This window comes from Pelobates fuscus, chromosome 5 (assembly GCF_036172605.1).
Source record: "Pelobates fuscus isolate aPelFus1 chromosome 5, aPelFus1.pri, whole genome shotgun sequence".
Lineage (NCBI taxonomy): Eukaryota > Metazoa > Chordata > Amphibia > Anura > Pelobatidae > Pelobates > Pelobates fuscus.
This window is the reverse complement of record NC_086321.1, coordinates 83,933,481-83,958,232: the sequence shown is the minus strand read 5'-3', so window position 1 is coordinate 83,958,232 and position 24,752 is coordinate 83,933,481. Positions and strand designations below refer to the sequence as shown.

Below are 24,752 nucleotides of genomic sequence, written 5' to 3'. Positions count from 1 at the left end.
GGGTCCCGATGTTTTGCCGCCGTCCTCGGTGGTGGGCCCTCCTCCTGTGCGGACGGTGCCTTCGGGTCGCGCCCTTAGCGGCCCTCGGCCCAGGTAGGCCTGTAGTGGGGGATTCGGGTAGTTGTGCTTTAGTTAGGCCCTTGGGGGTCCCCTCTCCTCTCTGGCTCTCACCTCCTCTAACAGCCACCCACGATTGGGGAGATGACTGTGCTTGGCGGTGCTCTAGGGCTTCCCAGAATCGCTTAAAATGCTCGTCAAGCCTTTGTAGGAAGTAATCTACAGAGCTTTGAGGGTTTGTTGCAGTGTCACTGCTTGATTGCACTTGAGAGTTCACAGTCTCCGCCATTTTTAACAGGCTGCTGTAGCTGGTTCGTCGCTTATGATTGCCGGGATGTCCCCCACCGGCGGGGGGGGGGGGGAGGTAAAGTATTCCGGGGAGACCTCGAGCCGAGAAGACTGCTGTGGTTGAGGGATCGGCCGCCTCCCTCGTGTTTCGCCGGTTGAGCCCTCTGTAGGCCTCTGGTCGATCCCCGGTGCAGGGTCATCGCTTGCGGTCGGAACTCCTGTTGCTTGTTGCCGCTTAGGGAACTCCCTTTTTCTGGGGCAGTCGTACAGGTGATTTTAAGGGCTTTGTCCGTAATTTACAGCGGTATGTGGGCAATTTGTGTCGGAGCCCATGTAGTTTGCGACCGCTCGGCATGGCTGCCAGGCTCCGCCCCGCACTTTTTTTTTTAAGTAGTTATGTAAACAAGAGATCGTAAGCTTAGTAGTGATAGCAAATTAAAGACTTAGACCTAGACATAGAGAAACAGTTATGTGTCCTATTAATTTTGCACAGTTTTATGGGTTAATACAGGAATGTAGGAGCATGCTAAGTCTATGGAGTGTTATGCAGGCTGAACATAGTTATTATACATATCCCTATAGAGTGTGTAGAGGTTGTGCTTTGTTAAAAGTTTGGCACATGTTTATACTAGTGTTGTTAGTCGATAGGCATACAAGAGAATTGCAGTGGGTTAGCGTGTGAGTTGCAGAGCATAGCATATGAGCATGGGAGTAACACTATATTTCTCAGGGGAACAAGAAAATGTCCTTAGTAGCAGGTAGGGACTTTGAGGCATAGGGTGAATGACTCATCTGTGTTGTCAAATGTCCCGGTCAGCCAACACCTGCCAGGGGTATGTCACAGCCATATGTTTTGCCGCCTCTCGGGGGAGCGAGTGGACCAAACACTCCCGTTCGTTGGGCAGTGAGTTGGCTCCGTGCTGCCTCTAGGTTTCCTGGTGGCTTGGAGTGGTGAGTGTTTGGGAGTCCTGTGTGTGCCTTTAGACCCAGAGGGTTGCTGTTCTGAGACGGAAAGTGCCTGAGTGTGCTAGGCCGGTTCTTAGAGAGGACTTTTTGCGGGTGAGAGGGGTGGTGATGGGGCAGCCCTGGAGATGTTCTCCGTTGAGGCTTTGGGCAACTCACCAGCGGTCTAAGAGTCGTGCGCTGGGGTTTCGGCGTTTCTTCCGCCACTCACTCCCTGCTGTCTCGCTCTTTCTCGGGTTCCGCACCGGAGCTGCAGGCTGCTGTGTAATGTCCTTTGTGGCTAATGCCGGTGGGACTTGTGTCCGGGTGTCTCTGCGGCTGGTGAGTTTGGCCCAAAAATTCGCTGAATAGGCGGTCTAGCCGCTCCGACAGGGGAGGCAAGCTGGGCTTGGATGCTGAGATCCACGTGGTCTCCGCCATGTCGTGAGTCGGCGGTGCAAGGTGGCTGAGCTTGGTTTCTCCGTCCTGATCCACATGCTCTGGTTGCCAGGATATCCCTCACTGGCGGGTGGGGGGGGGGGGGAGGGAAAGAGAGAGAGAGAGAGAGAGAGAGAGAGAGTGTGTTCCGGGGAGACCTCCTTTGTTACAGGCTGTAGTCGGCTGAGGGAGTCTTAATTGGTGGACCTCGTCTCGATTCCTGCAAGCGGGCCTTTCATTCCAAATGAAATCCTTCAGAATATTAACAGACGCCTTGGCACTAGGCTGGGGTGCCCATTTGGGAGACCTAAAGAAGCAGGGGTTTTGGCAAGAAAAGGATGTGAGAACTTCCTCAAATTTCAAAGAATTGAAGGCAGTATGGATGGCTCTCCTTGCGTTTCAGTTCCAGATAAAAGATCAGCATGTTCAGATACGTTCGGACAATCGAACGACAGTGGCATTTTTAAACAAACAAGGAGGTACAAGATCAACGAAATCTATGTTCAAAGATCATGCTATGGTCGGAAGTTCACCTTCTATCAATAGCAGCAGTTCACATATTGGGAAAATTCAACGTATTAGCAGACGCCCTGAGTCGTCATCACTTAAAGCAAACAGATTGGTCCCTTTCGTACAGAATTTTCAAGCTTATTTCAGACCGCTTCGGTTGTCCAGAAATAGACCTTATGGCCTCCGGGACAAACAGGAAGACAAGACGATTTGCATCTCTGAACCCTGCAGACAAACCAGATATCATAGATGCTCTGTCAATGCCATGGAAGTTCAACCTAGCATATATATTCCCAGAGTGCTTCAAAAGATCAAGTTGGAAAGAGTAAGGATTATCATAATCCTCCCCTGGTGGCCAAGAAGAAGTTGGTTTTCGGTTCTTCTAAATATACCAGGGGTCACCTTTTGGAAGCTTCCACTATCAAAAGAAATTTTAGAACACTCCATGGTACATCTTCCAACCCTTCAGAGATTCCAGTTGACGGCTTGGTGTCTGAACTCCAGATTTTAGAGAGTAAAGGTCTAGATCCTGAGGTTATAAAAACTTTATTGGCTACTAACAAAGAATCTACGTCTAAAATTTACTCCAGGATTTGGAAGATATTTTGTCAGTGGTGTTGTAGGTTTAAAGAGAACCTGGTTTCCGCCTCCATCCAAAATATTCTGGAATTCCTTCTGGGATTTGCAAAGGGATTAAAGCCATCATCTTTAAAATTACAAGTTTCAGCGATCAGTTTATTTTTTTTCAGATGTTTAGCCTCAAAGATTCTGATATCTAGATTCGTCAGGGCTCTGGGCCGTTTGGTTCCTAACATTAGGGAAACATGTCCACCCTGGGATCTAAATTTAGTCTTAGCCGCTCTTTGTGAGCCGCCCTTTGAACCTCTAGAAGAGGCGTCTCTGAAGATTATATAATTAAAAACCGTATTTTTGGTGGCAATCACATCAGCCAAGAGAGTGTGTGAAATCCAAGGTATACGGGCGAATTTTCCGTTTTTGGGTTTTCATCAAGACAAGGTGGTTTTAAAGCTCGGCCCTTCGTTTATTCCTAAGGTTTTGACTTATTCTAACATCAACCAAGAAGTGGTACTGCCTACTTTTTGTCAAAATCCGTCAAATACCTTGGAAAGAAAATTTCACTTCCTAGACGTGAAGAGATGTCTTATGCAATATCTTAAATCTACTGAATCCTTTAGAAAGGATAAGTCTTTTTGTCTTGGTCAATGGCACAAGGAAAGGTATGAAGGCTTCAAAGAGTTCTCTGGCTAGATGGCTGAAGGATTGTACTCTTTTGGCTTATTCCACAAGTAACGCGGAAATTGCAGGCCCCATAAAGGCCCATTCAACTAGAGCTATATCTACGTCCTGGGCTCTGCGAGCGGCGGCTACACCTTCTCAGATTTGTTCAGCGGCTACTTGGTCTTCACTGCATACATTTTCAAAACATTACAGGTTAGACATACTGGCCTCAGAAGATGCAGCTTTTGGGCGAAAGGTGCTTCAAGCAGTGGTGAAATAAATCCCGCCCTAAGGAATTGCTTTCATATCCCATTGGTAAAGCACTGCCTCTAATCTGAAGGGAAAAACATTAAATTTTTACTTACTGTAAATTTCTTTTTCATGAAGATTAGAGGCAGTGCTATAATCCCCCCCCCCCCCCCTTTTCTAATAAACTCAGTATTGTGCAGGTACGCGGCTTGTGTATTTTCCGGGGTTGTTTGAGGTGAGCTTACATTTAAAGGAAAGTATTTAATTACGGGGAGGGTTTTAAAAAAAGTATGGAGAATTGCCTGCCTGTTTTTCCCTCCAGATTAGAAATCCCATTGGTAAAGCACTGCCTCTAATCTTCAGGAAAAATAAATTTACGGTAAGGAAAAATTAGTTTTTTCGGGGTTTGAAAAAAGAAAAACAAATCTTTCTTTGAAAAAAGGGGGTCACAAGATTATGAGTAACGATTCTCAAAAAAAGGTTAGATTACCCACTATAATTGGTAAAAAAAAAACCAAGAAAAATTTAAATATAAACTTGATTAGTATTTAAAGGGCATATCGACATAATAGTGAAAGCAAAAAAAGCGCAAAGTGAAAAACACAAGTGACTTGTGAAGAGTGTAATATTAAAAAGGAGAAACCTAGGGGTCTGCCTATCTGGCTTGTATATATTAACCCCTTAACGCCGTTACGGAGTTCTATGCCGTCCCCATTATAATGGGCTTTAAAGCCGTTGCGGCGGCATAGAACGCCGTAACGGCTTTCTACCCCTGGAGGTCCACGGTCTTACCTCCGCTGCGATCCTCTTTGGGAGGACTGCCTGACAGCCCAGGCATCCCTGCCAAGGCAAATCAGGCCCCTGGGGGGCCATGTAATCGCTCTCAAAGAGTGATCACATGACCCCCTATAGCTGGCTGTGGATCTGCCAGCAGGGGGACTGTCTGGGCTGTCGGGCAGTCCCTCTGCTGGTGGGTAGTGTAAAAATTAATAAATTATTAAACACGTTTAAAATACATTGTGTGTGTGTGTGTGTATATGTAACGTCTTGCGTAGTGTATTTTCAATTTGACAATTTTTATTTTGTCAGCAATCAACGTTCAAAACGATGGGGGGTACAGAAGAGAAGAAAGGGGGGGAGGGAGACATAAACAACATTGTTTATACATTTATGTTGCGTTGTTTGCCATACTGAACACCTCTGGAACATTGGGTGTATTGTGCGGCTAGTTATCATTTGTTGCGTAGTATCTTAGTTCCAAGTATTCGATGTAGTACAGCAGTGTATTACCCCAGCAACCAACTACAATTTGTCAACTGTCTACACTCTATATGGTGTGTTCGTGGACTTGGTAAGTCGTGCAAGGGACAACCACTGGAGTGTAATTCTCTCCCCTCTCGAGGGCCTCGCCCTTATCTACTTGGTTTCTGCTCCTAAACGTGGCTTGGGGGGGATACTAAACAAAAAGTTGGTCTGGGAAGATGGGTAGTATATTAATGTTGATTGAATACTGAGGGGGGGGGGGGGGGGGATGGGATGCGAACTGTGCTTACATCTAAGTAGCATTTAATAAAGGATAAACTATTCCACTCTGCCCACTCTTCCGGGCCGAGTTCCTTGGAAGGTTGTACTGTCAGTCAACCTCCTGTGGTCTAGCGTTCTGTATAGTGGTCTGGGCTCTAAATCTGCACCATGGCCTTATCCGGCCTCTCAGGTACCTCTGCAACCTTAGGTTCCTTTTACCTCAATGTGGGTCCCCGGACCGAGATCCGGGACTTTGTGTTAGTCTCTCCGTGTATGCCGCCCACTTAGATTGTGCCTCCTTGACTTTATGGTTTGCTATAATGTATTTGTTGGCCATATTCTCATAGTCCCAGTTCATAGTGATTTGCGTTATTAGCTCATGTTTGCAGGGTGCATGTGATTGCTTCCAATTTTTGGCAATCAACGTTGCTGCTGCTATAAGCACTTGGAATATCAGTAGTCTTTCAGGCTTGTGCCATTGGGTGAGATGCATGAACAGTATACCTTGCTCCGGCGTTAAGTGGTATGGTTGGCCTATCGTGTCGGATATTACCTTCTCCACCATTTCCCAGTATGTGGTTATTGTAGGGCAAGTCCACCATATATGGTACATTGTCCCCCTGTCTCCACATCTCCTCCAGCACTCCCCTGGGGTTCCCGGGTAAATTCTAGCTAGTTTGTCTGGGACCATATACCATCTATACATAATTTTCCTCATTGTCTCTAAGTGTGTTGCGCATGTTGTATGCCCTTTATGAGCCTGAAATGCCAGTTTCCAGTCTTGGTCTGTGAGCAGGCGTCCTATGTCTGCCTGCCAAGCCTCTCTGAAGTCCTCATGTACGTGTGTGATCGGGGTTGTCAGTAGTGCAGTTTGGGCATGCTGTGTGATAAGCAGAGTTGTTCCAGGGAACTAATTTGTGGTGACTCGGAGTTTACGTCTGTCAGGTGAGTGGCCGCGAAGGATTTCAATTGTAGATAAGGAAATATGTGTCTGGCGGATAACGAGAATTTGGTTTGCAGCACCGGGAATGGCAGCATCACTCCCTCCTCGCAGGCCTGTCTAAGGTGAGTACAACCCCCTCTTTCCCATGGGGTGTGATCGAAGGTTGGGATGCCCACCGATATGCTCGCTAATGGTATGTTCCCTATGTTTGGGCCGACCATGCCCATTGTAGCTCTCACCGATTCCCAAGTTTTGATCATTACCGCCGTAGTCGGCTGCATATCTGCATATGCCGGGCGCATTTTGCGTGGTAGTTGGTACAAATGTCGTAGCCCCTGTCTACATGCCCAATGTGTTTCTATGTGTACCCACTGGGGGGGTTCCTCCACTGAGTTGGTCACCGTTACGGCTGCCAACAACGTGGCCCTATGATATGCTTTAATGTTGGGCATCCCCAGCCCCCCCGTCCTTAATTGATTTTTGTAGGAGTCCGGTGGCCACTCGTACCTTGCGGTTTGCCCACACAAAATGTATGATCATCTTTTGAATTGTGGTCAGGTACTGTCCTGGCAGACTCATGGGGATTGTGCGTAAAAGGTATTGGAATTTGGTGAGTATTGACATCTTAATCGCTATCAGTCTACCCAGCCAAGAGAGATATTTGCCTTCCCATGTATGTAGTGTGTCAGTAAATGATCTGATTAATGTAGCAAAATTTAATTTGAACAGGTGGGGCAAGTGAGGGGGTATAAGAACCCCAAGAAAGGTGATGTGGTCTCTCCTCCAATCAAATGAGAAGGTTTCGCTGAGGTGTTTCAGTCGGCAGTGCCGGACACCTATGCCCATGGCCTGGGATTTGGTCACATTTAATTTATAGTAGGAATTAAGGCCATACTCTTTAATGTTGTCCATGAGGTTTGGTAGTGAGATTTGTGGTTGTGTCAGTGTTGGCAAGACATCGTCCGCAAACAAATTGATTTTGTATTCCCTATCTCCCACCGTTACTCCATGTATGGAACTGTTAGCCCTAATTGTCTCCGCAAGTGGCTCCAGAGCCAGTACGTACAGCAGAGGGGAAAGCGGGCATCCCTGCCTCGTCCCGTTAGTGATGTTGAATGGCTCCGATGTAAAGCCCGCCGTAACCACCTGCGCCGATGGCCCACTGTACAAAGCTCCGACCGCTGAGCGGAAGACCTCCGGCATCCCAAACTTGCGGAGAACCGCCTCCAGGAACCTCCAGCTCAGCCGGTCAAAAGCCTTCTCCGCGTCTAACGAGAGTGTTATGCATTCTGTGTGTTGTCTGTGAACGCTATGTATGATGTCTAGGACCTTCCTCGTATTGTCTCCCCCTTGCCTTCCCTTCACGAATCCGACCTGGTCATTTTTGATTATTTGCGGGAGGGTGTCTCCCAGCCTGGTGGCGTATATTTTCGCGAAGAGTTTTGTGTCTGTATTAAGTAATGAGATCGGGCGAAAGTTTTGTGGGTGAGTGGGTGGTTTGCCCGGTTTAGGCAGTGTGATGATATGGGCCTTCAAGGCTTCTGAAGGCAGTGATCGCTTTGTGACCGCGTCGTTGAAGGCGCTTGTGAGATGGGGGGCAAGGATCAATTGGAACTGCTTGTAATAGCAGTTGGCAAACCCATCAGGGCCCGGGCTTTTTCCCGTGGGCAGGGAGTCAATTGCTCTCAGAACCTCCGCCTCCGTGATCAGGGCAGAGAGGCTGTCTTGTTGGGCTGGGGTAAGTGTAGGAAGATTAACTTTGTCTAAGAAGGAGGTTATTTTAGGTTCCCGGGGTTGGGGTGTGTTCGAGTCGTCCTTAAGGTTATATAGCGATTCGTTGTATTTAGCGAAGGCGTTGCTGATGTCTTTGGGTGCCACTATTTTCTGTCCGTTTGGAGATATCAGGTATGCTATTTTTTGGGCCGCTTGTTGTGTCCTCAGCCTTTGTGCTAGCAGTCTACCTGCTTTGTTTCCCTGTGTGTAATTTTGTGCCTTGAGCTTTTTCAGGTGGTATCCTACCTGTTCTAGGGATATCTGATGTATGAGCCTTGTGAGTCGTGTGATTTGTTCCCTCAGCTCGTGTGTGGGGGTGAGTTGGTTCTGCGTCGTAACTCGCTGGAGGTCTGCTTGATGTGTACGGAGTTGTGTTTCGGATTTCCTTTTTAAAAACGATGCCCGTCTTATCAGCTGTCCCCATACGTAGTGTATTTTAATGTTAATATAATTACATATATAAAAATCACTCCCTCCATCACCAGTCACTCCCTCCATCACTCTGTCACCAGTCACCACCTCCCACACTGTGTAATAAAAAGTCTAATATTAATAAAATTATACAAAAAAACTATTTCAAAATCATTTGAGGAAAAAGTCATTTTCGGTTTCGGCCCAGAATTTTCCTTTCATTGCATCCCTACTTTTTCAAAAAAGTGAATAAAAGGTGTGGGTAGGTACAGTGAATAGAGATAATGAAAGTAAACTGGTATATTAGTAGTCGGATTGTAAGGAACAGGAGGGTAGGTGTATAGAGTGTTAATTCGCCACCCCCACCTTAATAATTAGACCAAACTCCATTTAAAACAGGGTGAATATGAGATTTAAATGGGAAAACTGTAGGTCATCGCAATAATTACCTACCCCCTTCCCCACTACAAACCACAACCCTGAGTATAATTGCCCCCCCAAAAAAGCAGCAGTCATCCAGAAGGGCTGGATCAAAATAAATATATATGAAAGGTATCTGGGATTAGTCCAGGTAAATACTGTGTCTGAATGCACCTTAACCAGGGTTAAAGCATACCCCATAGACTCCCTATTGAGATACTTTTCTAAAGGTCCTAATCCATAAACCTTACTCTCATACCCAGGGTGGTACAAGTGCTTAGAGGTAAATCCCAACCATATAAAAATCAGAATCCCTCCCACATAGATCCTAAAACACCCCAAATCTTTCTAGCTGATTCGAGGCAGCTCTAAAATAAAGAAGCTAACCTTACTATTCTGGCAAAGTGCATAATGGCAGAGCCCCTAGGAAACCCAAATAAAATAAAAATTGCCTATAATGGCGTCCTCCTCGACATGCGTTTCGGCGATACAATGCGCCTTTGCCATGAGTAAAAATGACCTGAGTTCGCCGGCTGTTTTTATGTGTAGTAACTCCGCCCCTTCGATGATTGAACATGGCCGATCAAGTGCTGAAACATCAGAGGGGGCAGGGAGAGGCTGTATAGACATGCCCCCACAATCAGTAATACCATTAACCAATTAGTGCAGGTTAACCTCTTTAGGTAGAGAAAGATTATAGGAGGCTGTTAAAGGACCACTATAGGCACCCAGACCACTTCAGCTTATTGAAGTGGTCTGGGTGCCAGGTCCATCTAGGGTTAACCCTGCCTGCTGTAAACATAGCAGTTTCAGAGAAACTGCTATGTTTACATATGGGTAAATCCAGCCTCTAGAGGCTGTCTCATTGACTTCCGCGCTTCTCACTGTGATTTTCACAGTGAGAAGACGCCAGCATCCATAGGAAAGCATTAAGAATGCTTTCCTATGGACTGACTGCGCTCGCAACTCTTGCCGCGCATTCAGCCGATGACGTCCAAAGGAGGAGGAGAGTCCCCTGCGCAGAGGGAGCCCAGTGCTGGAGAAAGGTGAGCGTTTAACCCCTTCCTCCCACTTCACCCTGCAGGAGGTGGGCCATGAAGGTGGGGGCACCATCAGGGCACTATAGTGCCAGGAAATAGTTTGTTTTCCTGGCACTATAGTGGCCCTTTAAAGCCAGTTGAAGTCCATATGTAAATTTAGCATTTTAGTTAAACAACTGTTTGAAAATGGCAGAATCTGAGTGTAAAAGTGTTTAAAGTGAAAATAAATAGGCATAAGTGTAAATTGGAGCATCTTAATTGATGGTTATCTATGTACGTTTTGAAAAAATTGCCATAATATTAAACCATTAAAGAGACTAAAAATGGCCATTAGTGTAAAAAAAAAAAAAAAACTGAAGAAAAAATAAATTACATATGGGTTTTGTTCCTTTTTTTTTTTAATGTTCCAACATTATGTTATGGCTAGTTAAATTGAACAGTTTATGGTCATTAGTGTGCTTCTATATAAGGGAAACAAATCAGGTTAAATATCCATATATCCATAACTCACAAAAAGGTGTATATATTTACTGCAAGATCATTATGAACATGAAAAATGTTTCCTGGTTACCATTTCAAATGGGTAAAATAGATTATCATCAATATTAGAATAGTTTAAAAATGTGAGTAATTTTAAGGGTTATAAATCGATAAAGGTTGTAGATTGTTTGTTTTTTAATGAATAGTAATCGGGGGGGGAGGGGGGGAGAATGTATAATTGATTTAAAGAAAGGGAGAAAAGGAAGAATCCTTTGTTGAGTCCGTGTGGGCTCAGTGTTTTGAGTCTATATATCCAAAAACATTCACGTTGCCCTAGATACTCGTCATAATCACCTCGCCTCTGGTTTCTCTTAACCAACTCCATGCCACAGAACCGTAAACCCTTAGAGCAGGGGTTCTCAACCCAGTCCTCAGGACCCCCTACCAGTCCAGGATTTGGGAATTACCTGGGTGGGTCTAAGGTGTTAAGAAAAAGGGGGAAAAAAACACCTTGGACTCTAAGGTGTTTTTTGTTTCTTTTTCTAAACACCTTGGACACACCCAGGTAATCCCTAAACCCTGGACTGGTAGGGGGTCCTTGAGGACAAGGTTGAGAACCCCTGCCTTAGTCACCTGCATGGCATTCCCTAAGATGTCTTGAGATGGGGTTGTCCAATGGGTTTTTTGGGGACCTAATGTGTTCCTTCATCCGTTGTTTAAAAGGGCGGAAAGTTTTCCCAATGTATTTAAGGTTGCATTGACAGATAAATATACAATACCTGCCTTATTGCAGTTGAAGAAGGATGTGATCTTAAACACCTTTACACCCTCACTGCACATAACACTGAGTCCGTTTTGATGTGTTTACACAGTACACACGCAAAGGTGCCAACTAGAGGGTTCTGGAGCTATGTTGTTAATGAAGGCTGTTTATGTTGAAGGTGACTAGGGGCCAACAAGTCAGAGGTTTTTCCCCCTACGTGCTGTCATAGTCACATTCGGGGCGAGCATTTTTTTTCGGTGTTCGTCACCTGTGAGAATGGGCCAAAAGCGTTGGAGTGATTTATTTTTATTTTTTTGGTGTTTTGTAACTTTGTATGTTTCTGTGCCTGCAGATAATTGAGTTAGTTCAGTTTCTGACTCAATTATCTCTCAGGCACAGAGGAGGAGTTTGTAACTAGTCCACTCTCTGGTCCAGGAGAGGGATTATCATTATCCTGTTTGTGTGGTAGTGTCAGGGGAATGCTTAACCGTGTCTGAAATTGTATAAAAGCAGGCCATCTGGCCAGATTAAATTCCAATTTGTACTCCCAGAACTATGTATCATCTGATTACTGGGAGGGGAAAGGGCTAATCACTGTTCTGGTGTGGAGGATTCAATAGGGAAAGTACTTGTAAGGACTAGAGCTCCCAGGACTGAGTCTCGTCCAGTGCCTGGTGGGATGGATAGAGCGAGTTCCCTATCCGGCTCCAGGAGGGAGCCATTCCAGGACCCCAGTCAAGCCACGGCGACTGTGGGCAGAAGTGCTGCAGTTTGTCCCCTCTTCCAGCTAGGAAGCGGTTCTTGGGTGGAGGTACCCAGCCAGGGGTACAAGGAGCTCTGTTACAGAAACCTTTTGGGATTAGGATTAAATTAGGGATTAAGACTAGGTTTTGAATAAATATTAGGTTTAATATTCTGTTTGTTAGGTTTATATTTAAAATAGGTTTAGGTTTAGGATTGGGATTAGTTTGGATTAGGATTCGGGCCATCAAAGGAACCTCTTTGCTGAAATCAGCAGAGGGAATCCTTCAAACACTATTTATATCTTTTAATTTATAATTATAATAGGATTTGGTTAATAATTAGTTTGGGTTATTAAGGATTTAGGCTGGGATTAAGACTGTTACTTTGCAAATGTGTACATATGGGTAATTTGTTTTACTCAGGAGATGTTGCAGATTAGTTAAGATAATTTTATTACAATGGGACACAGATTTTTTAACAAAAAAAACTAAAAAAAAAAAAAAACTGGTATATGTAAAAATCGAGGAAAAAAAAATGGTTAAAAAATGGCATCTCAATAACGTTCACGAGTCCCTAGGATATCCACTTTTGGAAATTGTATCTATTTATAGAGTAATTTCAGTATGTGAGCTGCTAAAATGCCCCAAAATGCATCATGGACCAATTGTCAATGTGTAATTAAAAAAAACAAAAAAGTGCAGGTTATAAACTCAGCTCTGTATTTTAACAAAAAGGGGTCCTTCTGTACTCCGGAAGTATAGCGGAGTACAATTTAGTGATTTTTATTACAGTAGCACATATCAAGTTTACAAAATAAACTGCTAAATTACAATTTAAGGTTAAAAATATACCACGTGATGTCTTTCATAAATAGTATATTTATGAGGTGATACATAAATATGAATACCGCACTCAATAAATGATGTTAAGTAATAATTAAACCTATGCTCAATTTCATAGTATTTATTGAAAAGCTTATAAGGAAAATTCATAAAGTTAATGGTATTTCATCAAAGTAACACATAATTCATCTTATATACACCAACTATGTACAAATGTCTATCTAGACACAGTATCCTCCTATGTGCATAGGAGGATACTGTGTCTAGATAGACATTTGTACATAGTTGGTGTATATAAGATGAATTATGTGTTACTTTGATGAAATACCATTAACTTTATGAATTTTCCTTATAAGCTTTTCAATAAATACTATGAAATTGAGCATAGGTTTAATTATTACTTAACATCATTTATTGAGTGCGGTATTCATATTTATGTATGATATTGATTGGAGGTTTTTTTGTGGGGTTATACCTCGAATACCGGCACCTAACACTTAATTGAGTGCCAGCACACACCGTTTTTTTTGTATTTATGAGGTGAGTTGAACTATGAAACTGCTACAATGCCCCAAAATGCAGCAAAGGTCCATCAAATCTAATTACATTTAGGTAAATAGCTTGTGATGTCTACTTATTTTATTTAAATCTACAATTTTGTTTTATGTGGTGGTTTTTAAACTTACAAGACAAACATACCAAATTCTAAACACATTTTACATTTTATTTTACTCCTTATTTTTTGTGACCAGTAATTGCAAACAATAAACTGAAATCCCTCTCTAAATCAAGACAAATAATAAAATTTATTTTGAATTACGTTTCTTAAACTGCATTATACACACATTATTATTGCCAAACTGCAAGGAAAAAAACACTTCTTATTTTTTTAGTGTATATTTTTTTTTTATAACAATTATAATGTATATATTTCTCATCAAATCCCCTTTTATCCTTTAAAAAAATGTAATGTGCTGGGTGCAGCAAATTGACAAATGGAAATTGGGGATGAATATAGACAGATGAAAATTGCTTTGGTCCTAGAGTTAAAAATTAAAATAAAAATGTAGAAAATTGTTTCATACTTACCGTAAATTTCTAATCCTGATCATTATACATGGCAACATTTACTCATGGGTTCGCTCCCCCTTACAGCAGAAAGGACAGAAAATAAAATTCTGAAATTTGTATAAAAAGACCCACCCTCTTCCAATCAGGCAGTCTTTGTAACAAGCATAGTATATGAGTGGGAACATAATGCTGCCATGTATAATGATCAGGAAAAGAAAATTACAGTAAGTATGAAATTTTCCATATTCCAATTTAAACCTGGCAGCATTTACTCATGGGAAATACAGAAGCAGTATATATAGTGGGAGGAACAGAGTTCAAATACAGCTAATAGCTATAAAAAACATTATTGAGCAGCGCAAATCTAAGTAGCCTTAAAAAAGCCAAACAAGTAATCAATAAGACATTGTCATAATATCTGTTCAGACAAGTTATTTTATCATTTTGTCTCCGAGGTTGCTAGGTCAACAACCCCCTGCCATTCAAATACAGGGGAAAATCCTGGAGAATTAGTGTCGTATAGGAATTACGGTCATGATAATCAAACCTATAAAAAGAAGCAAGGCTAGACTAAAAGAAGAAAAATTATTGTAAGAAATAAGGCACCAGTCTTGCCTCTGTCTTGCTATGAAGAATAATACAATCGATTAGAAGAGAACCTCATTAAAACAAAGACATGGTCTAGAAATTATAGATCTATATTGTCAAAAACATAAGTTAATGCCGTTCTCAAACATAGATTAAATACCCAATTGATGGCATTTCAATTCAGAACATTGTCAAAGGCATAACTTCTAGAGATCGGACTGAAATTCCAGACAATGCTGAATGAAAACCGTCATACACTGCTGTCAATTAGGGTGGAGAATTAAACTGAAAATCCTACCGTTATCGGGAAGTATGTTTGTTTATTATTAATGCCAATTTACACAGCTTTTCTTGCCTTGTTTACTACTTACCTGTGGATCTATTTATACCAATTTCAGAGTTCTATTTCCTGTCATTTCTGCTCTGAGGGGAGGAGCTAACCCATGATTAAATGCGCCATGTTTGATCAGGAAAAATAGATTAAGCTTGGCCCTTAAGGGCTTATTAATGTGGATTTTTGGAATCTTTTTGAAAATAAATGCAGACACAATATTCCACTTGATTACAATGCTAGGCTGAGTACCATCTTCTTTTTTTATTTTTATAGTTTAATATTTTTTCCTAATTAAAGGGATCCTATAGTGCCAGGAAAATAAACTAGTTTTCCTGGCACTATAGGCTCCTGGAGTGCCCCCCTCCTTCGGGGGCCCCCCTTCACCCACTTACCTGAATCCAGCGCCGATGTCCCTCTGCACTGGGTCAGGCTCCGCCCATGCTCCTACCCACACGTGCACATTAGACCTCCCCATAGCTTATCTATGGAGCTTTAGATATCACATCCTCGGTATATGGATTTAGTGCAACCAAGATCAGTAAGAATCTTGACCAGAGGTGTACTTGATTGTAAGATGCCATAATAAATTAATTGCAAACTTAGATACATGACTTCCGTTTTTTTGAGACGTGGTCAAATGACTTGTGTTATATGCATCTGTATTACAAATGTATATGTGTAATAATCGGGGGAGGGGTCAGACTGTTTCCTATATGGTAAATGAGGATAAATCTTGGTTACCTTTGGTAACCATCTTCTGTCTTCTAATTTTAGACAGTGTCTGAATGCACCCAGCTCTCTCTTGCTGTTTGTAGAATTGCCATTTATACGGTAAGGTGCTATTATTATACCATGCTTGTTTCTACATAAAGAGAACATGCTTCCATTTTTATTAGTGGCATGTTTTTAAGCAAGCATGATTTTCATTTTGTTTGTTTTTGTGAATTCAAGTGGCTCATACCATTTTATGTATTCCAGGTTTTTGTGTCTTATTTCATTTGTGGGTAGTCGTAATGACATTTCACCTTTCATTAATGGCTTTCATTTTGATGCTACGTGCGTGCATGCATATCTGTAGGTATGTTTTTGTATGATTTATATGTAAGCAAATAATCTCATGTGCAACTGATTTGATATGCTTCTTTGACACGTTTTATCTTGTGTGCCACTTGTGGTATTTTTGAGATCACTATTTTACAAATTCAAGCAATGTTTTGTTAATTTTTCTCCAAACGTTTGCTTCTTTTTATATTTTTATTTATGAATATTATGCTATCAGTATACAGTGTAGCATGTACTAAAAAACAAACCTAGTATCGCTTGAAGCTGTGAGGTTTTGGTTTTATGGAATGATCTTGAATAAAGCGCGTCATAGGAGAATTTGATGCTAGCACTTGCTGTGGACATGTGTGTTTAATTGTAATATCGGCTTAATATCATACGTTATATAATTAAACACAGTAAGCAAATATGTACGGTTAACACCTATTACTCGCTTCAAGGTATCATGACTGTTTTAATAAGAAAACCGATTTCTTATTTGGTAACTTGCTGAGCACATGGATTTCCTGGACCTGCAGTTCAGTGTCAGTGTTTTTTGTTGTGGTTTTTTATTTTCCTTTTCTTAACAGATTTGTCACCTTTAGGGTCTGTTCATATTTTTGCAATATGACATCTGAACAGTGGCGTACCTACCATGGTCGCAAGAGTTGCAACTGCAACCTGGCCTCTCATTCATGGGGTCCGGTCGCAGCCACGACCCATTCGACCGTGGGCCGACTGGGTACCTCCCGGGTGTATGACAGGAGGGGAGAGCTGTGCTACTCCCCTCCTGCCTGTGTGTAGCGGTACTTATGCTATATAGTAAATATATGTTAAAGAAACACTGTCAAGAACACAAACATGTATTTCTGACCCTATGGTGTTAAAACCAACATCTAGCCCCACTGTCGTTGTTGTCCTCCCCCTCCCCCCCCCCGCTCCCCTAAATATAGCAAAATCTTACCTTTATTGTAGTCTGCTGCTGCTGGCTGTGCCCAAGATCTGTCAGCTTGGCTGACACCATTAAAGGTGGTGGTCTGAGTCAATCACAATGCTTTCACATAGGAAAGCATTGGATGGGCTGAGAGTGTCAAGGAGGAAGATCCAGGGGCAGAGCCAGCACAAGCCAAACACCGCCCTGGCAAATCCACATCTACTCATTCAAATGCATTGAATCAATTCATCTCTAAAAGGGAAGTTCAGTGTCTCCATGCAGAGTGTGGGTACACTGATAATGTTGCACACTGTGCAGCACTGCCCCAGGAACCACATCAAATAGCTATATGAGGAGTGGACAGTTGAAGTATTCCTAGCATGTAATGTGAACATTGCATTTTTATCTGAAAAGACAGTGTTTACTGCAAAAAAATGAAATGATTCTACTCGCCAGAACAAATACAATATGCTGTAGTTGTTCTGATGACTATAGTGTTCCTTTAAACAAGTTGTAACTTTGACCAGGTCTTAACATTTAAGACCTTAGGCAACTAGCGAGTCCTTAAAGGGAAACTATAGTGCCCAAATACATTTATTTAATATGGTTCCTACCATCTTTTGTGATCTACGGAAGCATATTGGATGAAAAGCTCATGACCGGCAAGCACCTCGCTCAGTCAAACAAATATTTCTTATTGAGAAGTATTAAATCCAATAGTGCCCTGCACTATGCAGACAGAACGTTCAATGTCCTCATGCAGTGGGTGAGGACATGGAAGTAAAGCACAGAGTTTGACTCTGTTGAGTGTACGGAAGCCCCATCTAGTGGCCGTCAGGAGGCCATCCACTGGAAGTGTAATTAGCCCTGCAATGTAAATTTTGTTGTATCTCTGAAATGGCAGTGATCCATATTGTGGGACTGAAATTGCAGGTTCCAATGTCTCTTCTTTAAGATAAAGTGGTCTTAAAGCATATAGTTTTCCTTTTAAAGTTGCTCACTAGGTGTGAATTTCTATTCACCAGGGCTACATTTTCACTTGCCAGGGCCTACTGGCGAGTGGAAATTTTGACCCCTGACTTAGATCAATAGTGAACTAATTGTATGACATTGAAGGACCATTTAAAGGTCACTGGCTTGTGATGCCCATCTTTGGTTTTGTTATTGACTTGCAGTAAACAACCTTGGTAGAGGGCCCAGTCATGGACATATATGCTAAATTTCACATTGCTCAAACTTCCTATTTCAGAGAAGATGCTTTACTATTATTTGTGACCAATCCAATTCTCTCAAAAATATATCACAAAATAATCCTGGATTTAGACCATCTTCAGGAAAAATATTACCTGCTAATACGAAAAAGTGGTGAAGGACAACCCTCAATTTATGCATTGCAGCACGTAGAGGACGTGATCTCACTCACTTCCTCCCAGCACTTGTGAATGGGAATCTGCCCTGGAATAGAGCAGCCCATAGCTGATGTTACAGCTCCTGTTCTTGACCTGTACCCGGCCAGCCTGGTCCCCACTGGAACCTGGCAAAGCCACCCACACTGCTAGATATACAGAGAAATGCAGAATAACCCTAATCTCATACAAATAATATGAGCAGCCCACACACAAACATACACACAATCCGCTTTGAGTCCTATTTTCTTCCGATATAGATTATGTTAGCCCCACATTTCTATATATGCACTCAACTAACCAAGATACTGACTAATTTTAGATTTACTTGGAGATGCTCAACATTTATCTCCAGAATGAAATGGAGACTTCAGGTTCTACAAAATAGAGCAGGAAGCCAGCATAGATATCAAACACATTCAACGGCAAGAATATGGTACCATCCATGTAATAAGGTCTACAAAGCACTCATGCAATGATGTGTAGTCAAATAAAATGTGCCCATCCCATGTGAATGTTTTTTGTGATTTGAAGCTGCACTGCATTCCGTTTAAGCAGTTTGCAGTTATATCTTACAGGTAATTGACTTTTGCGTTATTCTTTAACAGAATTTATTACACATATCAACTTTTTTTATGCTGCTTTCAGAGTTACACAACTCATTTTACCAAAAGCGAAATGGCAAGCCTAAATACAGAGTAAAGCATAGCTCATACATATTAACAGTCTATTAATTTTTTACGTTTATTCCTTTCCAAATTTTTGAGGATTCTGACACAATGCCAAAGCTGGGCACACCTGTAAACAAGGAAAATATATTTTTTTCCTTCTAACGTTCAAAACAGAGTTGTGTTTAGCAGGCAAAAATACAATCATGAGGCTTGAACAATTTGGCCAAAATGTAACCCCTTCATTACAAATGCCATGTCAGGTACACCACTGGCAAGAAATTTGCGTAACTCTGCCTGGACGACGTTAATGGGATTGTGGGAAAGATTTTTTGAAATAGCGTATATTTCAGCTGCTGTTCCTCCACACAAAAGGAAGGCAGACACTTTGTTTAGTTCTGATTGTAGAGATCGGAAGTTATTGGTTGGCTTTAGCAAGATAAAGCTCAAACAATAGAACAGAATTATGATGGTAAATAAAAGAAAAAAAAAACACTTGTGTATTGCAGCTCGCTCATTTATTCTTCTAAAGCACAATCATTTCAGGTCATCCAGAGGAGTAATTCCACTTTATTTTCCTTAGTTTGTATTCATCAATGCTCTTTTAGAAGTCTTCTTTTAGAATTGCCTACTGCCCCTTTAATGTTAGAGGTTAAAATCAGCCATCTTTTCATTTTTGTTGTGAAAATAGGAGCATGCATGCATGCTTTGGGGCAGTAAAGTACTAGACACCCAGTGTTCACAAGCACCGCACTGGATAATCATGTCAAACATGATTATTCAAAACTATGTGTGTAAATATCTAAGTGTATATGCATCTGGGCTGACATATTTGCCACACATACCAATATGTGCAAAGCTTTGGGATGGTATCAATTTACATAATTGTTTTATGATCTGAATAAAAAAAAAAAAAACCTTTAAGACTTTAGGCAAGCAGTATCAGCAGGACCTCTTGCCTGGAGCCATTGCATATGGTAGGGCTCGACAGATCCCAGGCACCAGGTCACCGTGGCGCCTAAGAATTTGGCCTTAGCGTCTCGGATATGGGAGGCCAGCTGGAGAAGTATGGAGCCGAGCAGCAAGTTGGATAGTGGAGGCAGGCGGCGAGGGAGCTGCGATGTCCCTGCTCCCCCGCCGCTTAGTGAGACAGGGGCCAGAATATGACATCTCCCTCGCCGCCTGCCTACTTTTCGCGCAGGTACCTCCACAAGCACCCAACTTGCCGCTCGCCTGCTCGATCCCCCAGCCGGTCCCCTACTGGATCCCACTGGCATAGTCTGTGTGTGTCTGCCATGGGTGTGTGTCTGTCCGTCTGCCATGGGGTGTGTGTCTGTCCGTCTGCCATGGGGTGTGTGTCAATGCCGCTTATGCGCATTAGCGCTCCCCATAGGAAAGCATTGAAAAATAATTTCAATGCTTTCCCATGGGGAAATGAGCGACGCTGGAGGTCCTCACACAGCATGAGGACATCCAGCGACGCTCTAGCACAGGTTTCCTGTGCTATGAAGGAGGAAGTGACTTCTAGTGGCTGTCTAGTAGACAGCCACTAGGGGAGGACTTAACCCTGCAAGGTAATTATTGCAATTTATAAAAAAAACTGCAATAATTACACTTGCAGGGTTAGGAGTAGTGGGAGTTGGCATCCAGACCACTCAAATGGGCAGAAGTGGTCTGGGTGCCTGGAGTGTCCCTTTAAAGGATCACTATAGGGTCAAGAACACAAACATGTATTCCTGACCCTTTAGTGTTAAAACCACCATCCAGCCCCCCTGGGCCCCCCATCCCTCCATAAATATAGCAAAATCTTACTGTATTCAAGCCTGAAGCTTTAACTCTGCATATTTTAGGCAGCCATTACCTAAAATGCAAATGGATGCATTTTAGGCAGCCATTACCCAGGAAGGATCTCTAACAGCCATCTGAGGAGTGGCCAGTGAAGTTATCACTAGGCTGTAATGTAAACACTAAATTTTCTCTGAAAAGACAGTGTTTACAGCAAAAAGCCTGACGGTAAGGATTCTACTCACCTGAACAAATTCAATAAGCTGTAGTTGTTGTTGTTCTGGTGACTATAGTGTCCCTTTTAAATCCCTGCTTGTACCAATGAAGCTCTGTTATGTGATTTGGACACATGGGGTTCCCCTATATAAGCTTGGGATAGAATTAGTCTGAAATATGCTTTGTAGTGCTCAAAGTGAGCGCTGCAATGAGATGTAAATGGAATTTAAATCCCCATTGTTACAATGTGGTGTGAGCAGGGTTAAATCCCTGCTGACACCAGGAAACCAGGTATCAATAGCTGGTCTCCCACCATACCCCAATGAGATTTTAATCAGTGCTGTGCTCTGTCAGTTGCCCAGCACTGATTGCACTGCATTAGTCATAGCATATTCAATGTTGGATAGAAAGCTGTTATAATGAAGATGGCAAGTAGATGTCAGCAACATACCACTTTGTTTTCACATCAAATTCCCTTTGCTCACCGCGATGCTGAGCGGACGCAAGTGAGCTGAGCTCCCGCCGAATTTAGGCCCTACAGCACACAATAGCGTACAAACGAGCCGAAAATCAACCCAAAAAAGCACCCTGTAAAACAGCATGGAAAAAAAGAACCAGCGCAGACCAAACAAGAAGCCGCTGGAAGCAGGTACGTCCGTGGCGGACATGTTCGCAGCATCCCGCGCGGCCCAGCCAGATCGGCAAGATGGCGGCCGTCACAGCCCCAAGACCTCATCGACGCCGGCGCATCCGGACTCTCCCCAGGGCCCCAACTCACCACAGGGGGAAACCTCCCAGATCCTCACAAAGCTGATGGAAGTTAAAGCTTACCTGGCTGGTGAAATCAGCAGATCCACAGCGGAGGTCAAAGCTGAGATTGCGGCACTGGGACACCGCACGGCCACCCTGGAACAAAGACAGGAGACTGCCATTAAAGCACATAATGAGGTAACCAGCCATGTAAACAACCTCACCACGCGGCTGATGGCAGCAGAAAACGCGCTTGAGGACTTAGCCAACCGCTCCCGCCGAAACAACATCAGGCTGAGAGGCCTACCGGAAAGAGAGGGAGAGGGAAGCCTGTCTGACACTGTTATGGCGATCTTAAAGCCCCTCGCTCCAGGCATCCCTGAAAACCAGTGGCACCTTGATCGGGTGCATAGAGCCTTGGGCACCAGGAAAGCGGACAATGAACAGCCGAGAGATATCATCATGCGCTTCCAGCACTTCCAGACGAAAGAAACCATAATGAAGCGCAGCAGAGAAGGCCCCATCACCTACAAAGGGGCTACTATCCTCCTGTTTCAAGACCTGGCCCCAGCGACCCTCCAGAGGCGCAGAGAGTGGCGGCCGATCACAGACATCCTCAGAAATCACAACATAAAATATGCCTGGGGACACCCCTTTAAGCTCATGGCGTTTAAGAACGGCAGACCGAAGATACTAACACCTGATGGAGACGCGACGGCCTTTCTACAAAAGCTGGACATCCAAACCCCACCGAACCTACAATGGCAGACCGCTAATCCGGCGGACCTTCAACAGCTACCCAGAGAGTGGTACACGGCAGGGGAGTAAAGACACGACCCACAGCGCAGATTTACCGAACATTATTATTCTACCTTCCAAGAACCACCTCGCATGGACTAACAATCCCAGATGGGAGAAATATGCAGGGACGATATGAGCAAGTATTTGCCCCCATGGCCCTACTTCCCCCCTCCCCCCCCCCCCTCTAGATGCACCAAGTACGTGGCCCGGGTTACCCAACTAGAATAAAAAAAGGGAAAAAAGGGATAAAAATCTTTTAAAAAAAAAAAAAAAAAAAAACTTAAACTTACATTTTAAAAATTATTAATATATAAAAAAAAAAGGGAGAAAAATTCATACACCCCAACAAAAAATTACAAAAAAAAAAAGGAAAAAAGAAATAGACAAAAAATAAATAAAAATGAGGATATACACCTGTATGTATAGATATATGAATAACAATAACTATGATTACAAAACAAGGGGTAAATTACATGATCAGGGGGCAGCAACGCCTCTCCACCAGCCTGAAAAGGCAACGCACCACCTAGGAATCAGATTCCAGATTGCTTTGGGTGAGGGAACCGGGAGAAGCTTCGGGGCAATGGGGGGGCAGATCCAAATCACAGTCCCCATCGACCGCACACAGCGGTCCAGAATAAGGACACGTGCATCACAGGGCAGGGAGGCTAAACGCGCACCCCCGCCCGACGTAGGGTAACTCCGGGGTATAGGGAAGCCTGATGAAACAGTTCCAGAAAACCCATAGAACTGACAAAATTCACTTCCCCTAAGAGACACACTGGCCGACGGGCAAAATCGCCAAGGCACGAAGACAACCCCGCAGGCGTGCTCATGCTAAAACCTTAGGGCCTAAAGGACTAGTTGGTACAAGTCCGGGACCATGCATCCGTGCGCTAAACCCAACAATTGTGGGCTAGCAGCACTGATGCAGACGCCCCACACAAGTCTGGCAAGAGATAAGACCAGACGGTTTAATTTCCTTTTATGTTCTAACAGTTTTATCGGTTTATGTTTATGTAAATATGTATATGTTCAGTTTAACAAACTTTTTTTTTCCCTCCCCCTCCTTTCCCTCCTCATGGTGGCCGGAACGTCTCAACCCCGGCGATATAAGCAACAAAGATCAGGGACACCCCACAGACAAATTCTCAGAATCAGCAGGATGACAACACTCGTAAGTCTGCTCACACGCACTCACCCCAGACACCACAATGTCCACTCGCATTAACTCCCTAAATGTCAAAGGGCTAAACGCCCCTAAAAAGCGCAGGCTTTTATACTGAGAACTTAAAAGATTAGGCCCAGACATCGCCTTCCTGCAAGAAACCCACCTACCCAAGACTCTGGGTATATCACTCAAAGACCACATATACAGTACGGGATACGAAGCTAGAGCACTCTCCAAACGCAATGGAGTTGCTATACTAATTCACAAATGCTGTCCACTACGGGTCACAGGGGTCAACACAGACAATGAGGGACGATACCTTATAGTCTCCGGGACGTTATATGCACACACTATACACCTTATAAACATATACGCGCCTAACGAACCATCCAGAGATTTCTGGGATCAAATGGCTGACAAACTGCAGGCACTACAACACGGCATGATTATAATGGGGGGCGATTTTAACGCCGCTCCGTGCCCAGCCACAGACAGGGGGACTATAAGGGGACTTCCACGCTCACATGGCAGAGGGAGACAAGATAGATTGGTATACGATTTCATTAGCACGACGGGTCTAATAGATGTATGGAGAGCCCACCACCCAGGAGAGGTCGACTACACATTCTATTCGGCACCACACGACTCATATTCCCGCATAGACTATTTTTTAGTTAACGACCAAGCCATCCAAAGGACCACAAAGTCCACAATAGGATCTATCACATGGTCCGACCATGCAGACATAAGCATAGAACTAGGTAACCTTTGCACAGCAACCCAATGGAAGTGGAAATTAAACACCTCCCTACTGCAGGATCCAATGATCAAAGAGACTATACGCAAAGAGATAGTAGAATATTTCCAACTGAACACCACCCAGGACCTGACGCCCACCACCATATGGGCCGCCCATAAATCGGTCATTAGGGGTACCCTCATTAGGGAAGCAACCAGAAAAAAGAACCTAAAAACACGACACCTAAAATCCCTCCTACGGGACCTTCATACTCAGGAACAGAGACACAAATCTAACCCCACCCCCGATGGACTCACGGCCATACAGACTACCCGACGCCACATCAAAGAGACCCTACTAGACGATGTAGCGAAAGCAATGACATGGTCAAAAAGAACTTTCTATGAACAGGCCAACAAAATGCACACGCTATTGGCACGGACTCTTCACCCGCGACCAAAACAAACACACATCACGACAATTAGGGATCGCACAGGTCAGATTAAGACAGCACCTACAGACATAGCTCAAATATTCACAGAGTTCTAAAAAACCTTGTACAACCACACACCCACGGACGCCGAC

General features: G+C 43.4%; 1 protein-coding gene across 2 annotated transcripts in view; it reads left to right on the top strand.

Moving 5' to 3' along the window:
- The window catches only part of ARL15 (ADP ribosylation factor like GTPase 15), a 352,151-nt gene that overhangs the window by 50,683 nt on the left and 276,716 nt on the right, over window positions 1–24,752 (top strand). Inside the window, exon 2 of one of the 2 annotated variants that reach the window (XM_063456884.1) lies at window positions 15,431–15,487. The exons of the other annotated variant lie outside the window; for it this stretch is intronic. Coding sequence (XP_063312954.1) covers window positions 15,431–15,487 — 57 coding nt within the window. The remainder of the gene's footprint in view (window positions 1–15,430; window positions 15,488–24,752) is intronic. 2 annotated transcript variants of the gene reach the window in all.